The 10,529-nt window shown below is 35.1% G+C and overlaps 1 protein-coding gene across 2 annotated transcripts in view; it reads right to left on the reverse strand.

Moving 5' to 3' along the window:
* SEC63 (SEC63 homolog, protein translocation regulator) overlaps window positions 1–10,529 on the reverse strand; it is a 70,502-nt gene that overhangs the window by 25,138 nt on the left and 34,835 nt on the right. Inside the window, exons 9-15 of one of the 2 annotated variants that reach the window (XM_040627596.1) lie at window positions 9,317–9,411; window positions 9,084–9,216; window positions 7,469–7,561; window positions 5,892–6,046; window positions 4,642–4,689; window positions 3,914–4,061; window positions 1,348–1,430 (exon numbers count right to left, since the gene is read on the reverse strand). In XM_040627596.1, the coding sequence (XP_040483530.1) occupies window positions 1,348–1,430; window positions 3,914–4,061; window positions 4,642–4,689; window positions 5,892–6,046; window positions 7,469–7,561; window positions 9,084–9,216; window positions 9,317–9,411 (755 nt within the window). The remainder of the gene's footprint in view (window positions 1–1,347; window positions 1,431–3,913; window positions 4,062–4,641; window positions 4,690–5,891; window positions 6,047–7,468; window positions 7,562–9,083; window positions 9,217–9,316; window positions 9,412–10,529) is intronic. The other variant, XM_040627597.1, reaches the window with a different exon arrangement.

Raw genomic sequence — 10,529 nt, forward strand, 5'->3', positions numbered from 1 at the left:
AAAAAAAAAAAAAAAAAAAAGCACCGTCAGGGGCGCCTAGGTGGCTCAGTCATTAAGTGTCTGCCTTTGGCTCGAGCCCCGCATCAGGCTCCTCCTCTATGAGCCTGCTTCTTCCTCTCCCACTCCCCCTGCCTGTGTTCCCTCTCTCACTGGCTATCTCTCTCTCTGTCAAATAAATAAATAAAATCTTTAAAAAAATAAAATAAAAAAATAGCACCGTTGATTAAAAACCAGTTACGACTACAGTTCTAACTTGGGAGGTAATATAATAGTTGACTTGGGAGGTAATACAAATATGTAATAGAAACTAAGAAAAACAAGATATACAGGAAACATATACAATGTGATTGAATTTTATGAAAGGGAATGAGAAAAATTACCAGGGTATATATACATACATACAATGTAAAGGCCCAGGCAGTAAATATGAGCATGGAGAAAGATAGGAAAGGGTATACATAAGACTAAATTCTGGTCGTCTGGGACTGACAAAGGGTTTCCTGAGGGAGGTGGGTGAGAGAAGGAATCCATGATAGTGAAAAAACATCATTTAACCCACAGGTATTCATGCATTAGGGTATCTAAAGTGATAAGCTTCAAAATCAATAATCTCAGAGCGGCAGGACTTTAGGTGACTTTAATCTCTTCCCATACTTTCCTGCATTGCTTGAAGTTTTTCCCCAGACAGCATGAATTTTTCATATAATTAGAAAAAAATATATTTTTCACTATAATTTAAAAAATTAAGAGTAAATTCAGAATTGACCAAGAAGGAATAGGTAATGAAATTTGCAACAATAATCAATAATTAATCTTTGTATAGTACTTTGGAGTTTCAATACTATACTCACATTACCTTATTATTATAATATTTTACAGGGAATTAACAAATCATCACATGAAGAATTAATCTATTTTCCAAGGGTTTTTTGTATGAAAATAAATATAAGAACTTTAACACATAACTTTTTTTTCCCTTTTCACTGGGGTATAGTTGACACACAATGCTACATTAGTTTCAGGTGTACAACATAGTGATTCAACAACTCTGTATGTTATGCTATGTAACCATACAACACTATTAGAATGACCTTAACTATATTCCCTGTGCTATATTTTGAATCCCATGACTTATTCCATAATCAGAAGTCTGCACCTCCTTTTCCCCTTCACCCCTTAACACATAACTTTTTTTTAACACATAACTTTTTTTTTTTTTTAATAATGATTTTTTATTATATTATGTTAGTCACCATACAGTACATCCCCGGTTTTCGATGTAAGGCTCGATGATTCATTAGTTAACACATAACTCTTAAAGCATAAAAATAAAGAGAGATTACTTACTGCCATTGTTTGCCTTGTCAACTTAACCAACACTGTAACTAGGGATCCTACTGTGATGTTGTTGCTATCTTCATCATCCAATACTACAAGATGAGAGTAAAAAATCAGAGTAAAAAACTAAAATTCAATTTGGCACTTCAGTATTTCAAATATATTTTAAACTTAATAAAAAATATTTTGACTGTCTACTCTACATAGAACACTCCACTAGATGCCTTCAACAATGCACTCATTTAATCTTTAAAATAGCTCTCTGGAGATTATTTCCACTTTAAAGAAGTGAGGTTCAAAACCAAAGTAAAATGCCTGGGGTCCCATAATGGTTATACTGGCATTGCCAAGTTTCAAACCCTGGTCTTTTAAAACAAAGTATAATGTGAGGGGTACTGTAGCACAGCTTTCTTTCATAGTGATATAAAGATCTGTCACTCTATTAAATCGTGCAAGCCTTGTATTCATAAGATTTTACCTATATGACCAATGCCGGTCTGCCTGTCAGAAATGAAATAATTAGAACTAGTATTCCCAGTCACATTAAATTTATTTTTTAAAGTAAGAACCTCTAAGTTTTGTTTATAGTAAAAAGCACCTTAAAAATTTTTTGCAATTGTTTAACTTTTTACAACCGTATTTGCTACACATATTGCCAAAAGCTAATAAAATAAACATTAAAAATAAACATTAAAATAAACATTAATGTTAAAGTTAATAAATAAAATTACTATAACTTATCAAACATATCTTATTCAAATTCATTTTTTCCTACAAATTTTATCTGTAAGAGTTTTCTGCCTACAGATTTTTCTAAGTTTGTTATGTTTATTTTACACAGATTTAGATTCGCATACTCTGGTCTGGAGTACATTAACACACCACCAGCTGGAAAAGAACAGCCTCCAACAAACTATAACTCCTTTCTCCTCCATTACTGGCTGTGAGGTGCAACAGTTGGGCGTCAATAAGGATACAATATTCTGGGGCACCTGGGTGGCTCAGTCAGTTAAGCATCCGACTCTTGATCTCGGCTCAGGTCACAATCTCAGGGTATGGAGATCAAGCCACACATCAGGCTCCACGCTAAGTAAGTATGGAGCCTGCTTAAGATTCTCTCTCCCTCTGCCCCTCCCCGCCTCCCCACCCCCCGCCTCCCACTTCATGCTCTAGGAAAGAAAAAGTAATAATTATTTAAAAAGAAGGATACAATATCTTTTCTTCAATCTGGAAGTCTCTATTATCTCATCTGGGCTACACATTCATCAACGCTGCACAGCTGTATGTGCATAAGCACTACATGGGAATTAAAAGCTATAACAATATCTACCTGCCATTTCAGGCTTTCAAGTGGAGAAAAATCCTCTAGGAGATTCTACGCAGCCCCTAAGCAATGTGGGAAAGAGATCCACCATCTCTAACACTGGATCATGCAGATGCCCCTTTCCTGCTTCTAAAATTCTTCTCTCCCCCCATTAACTGTATGACTCATATTACACATGTGGATAGCATTGTGAAAATACAATAAATTGTCTATACAAGATGCTATGGAATGAAATACATGATGAAGTTTCCCTGTAAGATCACAGGGAAATCCAAACTCCCCAACAAAGCAGTCCCAGTTTTCATTACATGTATCCCACACTCCAGCAAAATTGAAACTAGACTGCAGTTTATCTCACCTCTCATAACACCTCAGTCTTTGAGAGCCATTTATCTCTTTTAAATTCCATTAGAATGCAAACTCAAATAAGGCAGAAGCTTTGTCTTACCACTGCTTCCTCAACACCCCCAAAAATGAGTGGTGCTCAATAATTGTTGAATGAATGAATGGCACAATGTCTGTGTCATTCACTTAACACTTGCCTTACGTTGTTTTTAATCCTATGTTTATGTCCTATTTCCTCAACTAGGCTCTAAACTCTTTAAAGACAGATACTATTTTCCTAACACATCCTTGTATTCTTGTTCTCACAACAGGAACTTAGTAAATGTCAAACTCAGAATAATGTCACAATGAAGGAATGGAGCAGATAATCTCTAATTCTGTCACCACTATAAAACACTACTATTTAGCTATTAAAATGGGCATTCACAGGACAACTGTCACAGGTAGAAAAACCCATGTTTTCACCCTAGCAAACATAAAGATAGAGACGGTTGAGAGAAAAACACATGAAATGTGGCATAGAACATGGTAATTTCCAAGGCTTACTAAAGTAGATTGGGCTTTACACTAACAATATACTCATCAAGTATCTTTCAGTGCATCTGAAAATCTTTCATTCTTTGAAAAGTTAAGATATTCCTAAAACTTGAACTACAGAACAGAGTCTTCAAGCTCAATCCCATTCTGAGGATAATAAAAGTAAGATTCTGTGGGATTCTGTAAGTGTTTTCAAAACTATTGAGCATATATCATATTCCATCACAGCCAATCTGACAGGAAAACCACAGTTCTGGAAAGTCTAATTACACATTATGATATCAAATGTTTTGAGAACATTAGGCCATATAAATAAAAGCCAATCTATCAAAAGGGAAAAAATGTTCAACAGGGAAACCTCCCACTTACCCTGTGATTTTATATCCATAGTCACATATGGGAAACTCCCAAGGACAGCCATAACCTCTTCATATTTTTCATCTTCAAGGAAGTGCAGTAGATTGTGACGATCTGATTCTTTTAAACTCACCAAATCCTGAATAGTCTTAATTTTGTACTGAATTTTAAAAAAGAGAGACAGAGAGAAAGAAAATAAATCCCAAAGTCACAGAATTTTTCACAAAAAGAAAATTAGCATGTTTCACTAAAACAAAATCCAATAACTTTTAGAAAAATGCTAAGATTATACAGGGTCCCAAATTAACAATGGTTCTACTTACAATTCTTCAACTTTACAATGCTACAAAAGCAATGCATTCAGTAGAAACCATACTCTGAATTTTCATCTTTTCCAGGACTAATGATATTTGATACAATACTATCATTATGCTGGGGAGCAGCAGCGACCTGTAGCCCCCAGTCAGCCACACAATCACAAGAGTAAACAATCCATACACTTACAACCATCCTCTACCCATACAACCATTCTGTTTTTCACTTTCAGTACAGTATTCAATAAATTACGAGACAGATATTCAACACTTTATTATAAAACAGGCTCTGTGTTAGATGATTTTGCCCAACTGTAGGTTAATGTAAGTGTTTTGCGCATGTTTAAGGTAGGCTAGGCTAAGCTATGATGTTTGGTAGGCTAGGTGTATTAAATGCATTTTCGACTTAGGATATTTTCAACTTACGATCGATGGCTTTATGAGGATGTAACCCCACTGTAAGCTGAGGAAGATCTGCATACACATTTCAAAGCAAAAAATACAACTTTATAGCATTTCATGGCCTTTTATCCAAAGAAATTCAAATTTAGGATTTTTTTAAATTACAAAGTTAATACAGGGTAATTTTTTAAATTTAGAAAAAAGTTAGGAAAAAAAAACCAATAATATTCATAGAATCTTGACCCAACCAAGAACAACTGTCATTATGATATGCTCAGTTTGCTGACCCATATTTTCAATTTTAATGTTAAAAACCTTTAAGAGTATGAATTTATCTCCAAGTATAACTGCACCTTTAAGGTTTTGCTATGCAATATTCTCATTTTTGTTATTTTCTAAATACAGCTGTTATTGCAGTAATATCCATCTAGGCTAAAGGGATACTTAGGAGAGTGTTAATTTCCAGGCATTTGGTACTAGTTATTAATATTTACTTTCACAGAGAGAGATTAGATCATGAGGAATGTAGAATGCCCACTTTTTGATTACACAGTTTTCAATTAAAAATGTGAACAAATTTATAAGGACAATACGATTACCTGAAAGGACAGAGAACTCATATGTGAATCTCTAATACACATTAGTTCTACCTTAATATACTATCAAATCCAATGTCTATCTTCCACCCACTCTGTCTAATGGATACAAAGTAATGTTCAAAATCTCCTATCAGAATTATAATGTTTTTTCTTATATTTCCTCAAGTTTTTTCATTTATATATATTTTGCCACATCTTAAGGCTATCAAATCTTTACTATAGATTGCATTATCTAAATTAGAAGCATCTTTATTTGATCTACTTATGCTACGAAAACTTAATTTTTTTTGTTTCTACTCAACTAATAAACCACTGCCCAACCTTAAAGCCAGGCATGATATGACTGGTAAGCATATAGTGCATTTTTACTTTGTATATTTATTTCTCTTAACATAATATAAAGAACAAAGTCTTAACTGCTAAAATGCACTGACCCCCATAGTAGTAGTAAATTGCACTGACCCCCAAGTAGTAAAATCCCTTACAGTAGGTAAATATTATAAAACACCTCCCTCATCAAGAAAATGCTAACAGAACCACTTTAGGGATAGTTGTAGAGTGTTCAAGACATTCTAAATCTAAAAAATTCATAGTAAACTAACACTTTTCATTCGTGTTACCTTTAAGTAACATGACAAACCGTTTAAAGCTGATTTTAAAGTGGCAAAGAATTACCTTTTTATGATTAGAAACCCTTCTAAGATTGTCCTCTTCAATGTGAGGGAGCTGCAGAAGGGGAGACTTAAACTGCTGAAGGCCCTGCACAGCCATCTGGGAAAGCTTCATGCAGTTTTCTAGGGATGCCAAAGTTGGAGCACGAAACTCCCTTTCTTAGAAAGAACAGGAGCAAAAGAAAAAACAAGGCTGGACTTTTTATATGTTCTGGAGTATACAATTCATCACGAAAACATGACTCATGAATATCGTTAACACCTCAAACTTTAAGATCATAGTGCTGATTTTCCTTTAAAAGTTGTAAGATCCACCATGGAGGTTCCTCAAAAAGTTAAAAATAGAACTACCCTATGACCCAGTAATTGCACTATTACGCATTTACCCAAAGGATACAAAAATACAGATTTGAAGGGATACGTGCACCCCAATGTTTACAGCAGTATTATCAACAATAGCCAAAGTACAGAGAAAGCCCAAATGTCCATCAACTGATGAATGGGTAAAGAAGATGTGGCGTATATATACAAAATGGAGTATTACTCAGCTATCAAAAAGCATGAAATCTTGCCATTTGCAACGACGTGGACAGAGCCAGAGTGTATTATGCCAAGTGAAATAAGTCAGAGAAAGATAAATACCACATGATCTCATTCACATGTGGAATTAAGAAAGAAAACGTGAACATATGGGAAAGGGGGAAAAGTAAAAAAAGGAGAAAGGAGCCATAAGAAACTCTTAATGATAGAGAACAAACTGAGGGTTGATGGAGGAAGGAGGGTGGGGGATGGGCTAGATGGGTGATGGGGATTAAAGAGGGCCCTTGTTGTGATGAGCACTGGGTGTTGTGTGTAAGTGATGAATCACTGAAATCTCCTGAAACCAATGTTATGCTGTATGTTAACTACCTAAAATTAAAATAAGTAAAAAAAGTTGTAAGATACCAAAAATATACAAACATGTTGAAATGCAACAATCATTATCCAGCAACAAGCACTGGTTTTACAGAAAAATTCTTTGCATCACCTCCCAAAACAGTAAATTATCAGTATCAATGACATACTGATACCATGCCAAGAACTGACATCAGCCGTTGTAACAACAAACTACAACCGTTATCTCCTTTCTTAAGGGTCTCTCCCTTTCCATTACTGACCACAAACTCCCTCATTCTTTCTTCTTTCCCCTCATTCTTTTTTCCCTTCACGCAAAAAACACTACATGTCAGATGAGTCATTATTACATCACTTAAAGAATTATTTCAGACTCATTGTTAAAATACAGAATAACCTAACACTAAAAATATTCAAAGGAAGGAAAAAGTATCTTAAATCTTTACAAACAGTAAGTGACAATAAACAATAAAACAATAAATTCAAAAACATGAGTTGTGATAAAGACTTTACATAATGGAAAATATAGGCAAGAAGTAAGGAAAACCATGAACAAAAGTGGGAAAGCTGATTCAACATATATAGGCAGAATTACTGCAGGTACTCATAACTCCTAAAACTATGAAGTATAATCCTCAGAAGCTTGCAAGAAAAAGTACAACATCATTAATTACATTTCCACCTCACCTTCACGGCTCCGGGCCATTATTATGAGCTGGCAGATTACATTAACCATTTCTTGAAGCAGGGCAGGGCATTTTTTCAACATAAATTGCTGATCTGCAAAACAACAGAAAACCTGAAACAAATAATTCCACTTTTATAGTTAAAACATCTTTATCAATACTAAATTCAAGTTGTCCCCCAAATATTTCACATGACCTCAGAATTTTACAGGTTGAACACAACAGTTTCTCCTAAGCAGCATGGTCAAAAATCAGTCAGAAAATCCTAGTTCAGATTAGATGTTTAAAAGGCAAATTTTTAATATTATGGTGGCGTGCTTCGTAAGTTAACTCCCTTTTTTGTAATAGTCTTAAACTTAATTCTAATCTTACTATGTTTAAGAACCTTAAGAATCTTCTTCTTGTGCACCTAAGTTTCTATAACTATGAGTAAGTCCAAAGATTAAGACTGAGAATAAATGTTAACGCAGAAAGACATGGGGGAGGAAGAGAAAGGAGACAGACTCATTTTTATTGCATGTAATGGTTAACTATATTAAGATCATCCCATTGGGGTTAGCACTCAATCTAAAAAAATATTTGTTCCCTGTTTCTTAATTGAGAAAAAATGGAGATGGTTATCTGTACAGACATTAGGAAAATCAGAATTACTGGTTAATTTGCAACTCCAATAACAATGCCTAAATAGTGATCCTTCATTCCATCACAAGTAACCTATCTTATCACCAATTACCAGCACCAACTGGCCTTGTTTTTGGAGGCATTTGATTATATTATTGGCTTTAAAAAGGGACAGAAGGGGAGGAGCTTCATTCAGAAAGAATATTTATTCCCTAGGGATAATAATTTTCTTTTAAAACTTCAAATGAAGTAATGCAAGTAAAGAAGAAATGACACTCAAATTCATGACATCCCTGGAAACAGCGCTGTTCCAATCCACTGCTTTTCTTTTACATACAGTGAGGTGGCTTCAAGCAATTTGGGAAGCTTTCAATAAAGATTAAATCCTTTATCAGCAACACTGCTGGAGGTGATGGAAGTAGTGGTGGACTTGACTGAGATATTTGTTGTGAAATCCATTTTTTCTTCCCCTGTAAAGCTTGAAAACCTTACAAAATCTTTTTTAAAAAGTCACTAGAAATTACTGTATAATCTGCAACTGAATAAACATTTCTCAGAATATTCTCTCACCTTGAAATACTAAATTTTAATATTTGTCAAAATATGTGACTTACTTTGGATCTTCAAATATTTGTGAATTATGTAGTATGAAGATTTCTTTTTAAAAGGTCCTTGATCAATTATTTGAGCAAAAAAGAACAGGGCCAAAACACTGCACCATGAGGTCTAATTAAATCCACTGCTTTTGTACCATTAAAACCCTGCAGAGGGGCACCTGGGTGGCTCAGTCAGCTAAGCATCCAACTCTTGGTTTCGGCTCAGGTCATCATCTCAGGTTCGTGAGATCAAGCACCACCCGAGGCTCCATCCTCAGCTCCGAGTCTGCTTGAGATTCTTTCCCCCTCCCCCAGCTTGCATGTGCTCTCTAAAATAAATAAGTAAAATTAAAAAAAAAAAAAAAAAAAAAACAAACCCTGTAGATATTAGAATCATACCTTCTTCAAGGGTCTCAGGAATTTTCATTCTAGCAAGATGAGATAGTAAAAGAACTCTGGCTTTCAGGCTATATGGGCAAGTAAGTGGAGGCTCATTCTTCTTTAGATTAATGCTGCCAATTTCTCTGATTAGCTAGAGTAAATAAAATAACTTTTAAAAAATATATACCTAAAAAAGCATTAACTTTAATACCTAAATGCTTGTATCAAGGAATCTGGGAGATAGGCCTAACCTGAGGTATTAGAATATTATCTGTTGGTCTGCTTGTGGCATCTTTATTATACTGAGGATCAAATTCAGAGGCTCCAGCCAAAACCATAATAAGACCTAAGAAAACAAAAGTAATATGAAGGTAAATAAATACATCTGCTCACCTATTAATTTCCTCTCCTATAATACTTCATTAGTCCTACACTGAGGCAGTTTTCCACTTGCACGCAAAGCTTAAAATCATCTGAACTCCACTAACAAGCATTCATTTTCCCATAAAAAAGAAACATTTCACTTTTTAAAATATGTACAATATTACCTATCACAAGTAAATAGAAATATACATCAAATTAAGGGCCCCAAAGCATTGGATGCATTAAAATCAGTTCAAATAGCATCTGCTTCTAGACTTAAGCATGTGTTCTACAGAAACTTTCTACAGAGTAATTATTAAGTATCCCATGTGATCTTAATACCTATTATGTGGGGGAAAAGGTGCTCCATAAACAGGCTAAGAAACAAGGAGTTAAAAAGAGTTTTAGGTTTCTTCACTTCATGACTGCTCAGGGCCTTAAGTAAACTGAAATACTCTGTAATTTACAGAAATTTTTATTTTGGGGGGCACCTGGGTGGCACAGCAGTTAAGCGTCTGCCTTCGGCTCAGGGCGTGATCCCAGAGTCCTGGGATCGAGCCCACATCAGGCTCCTCCGCTGGGAGCCTGCTTCTTCCTCTCCCACTCTCCCTGCCTGTGTTCCCTCTCTCGCTGGCTGTTTCTCTCTCTGTTAAATAAATAAATAAAATCTTCAAAAAAAAAAAAAAATAAGACAGAAATTTTTATTTTGGAACTCTGGAGGGTTTATGGGGAATGTTCTTCGATGTACACGATTCACAGCCACATACACTATTAGCATTACTCTCGTCATCAATCTCATCTTCCAGTAGAAAATACACGCAATGTATTCACAAAAAGCAGGACAGTACAGAGGTTAAGAGCATAGACCCTAGAGTTTCACTCCCTAACTAAATGACCTAGGACAATATTCTTCACCTCTCTATGGGCCTCAGTTTCTTCAGATGTGCCTGGCACACGTAAGCACAGTAGTGGGTGTAAGCTACTAACTACCATCACTACCCTCAAATGTTTTATGAAACAACTACTCCTAAAACAGCTATATAATAAATGACGCCAAAATAAAGTAATCAAGGATACGAAACCAAGCCCACCAGCAGCTAA

This window comes from Ursus maritimus, unplaced genomic scaffold (genome assembly GCF_017311325.1).
Source record: "Ursus maritimus isolate PB19 unplaced genomic scaffold, ASM1731132v1 scaffold_13, whole genome shotgun sequence".
In the NCBI taxonomy this organism is placed as follows: domain Eukaryota; kingdom Metazoa; phylum Chordata; class Mammalia; order Carnivora; family Ursidae; genus Ursus; species Ursus maritimus.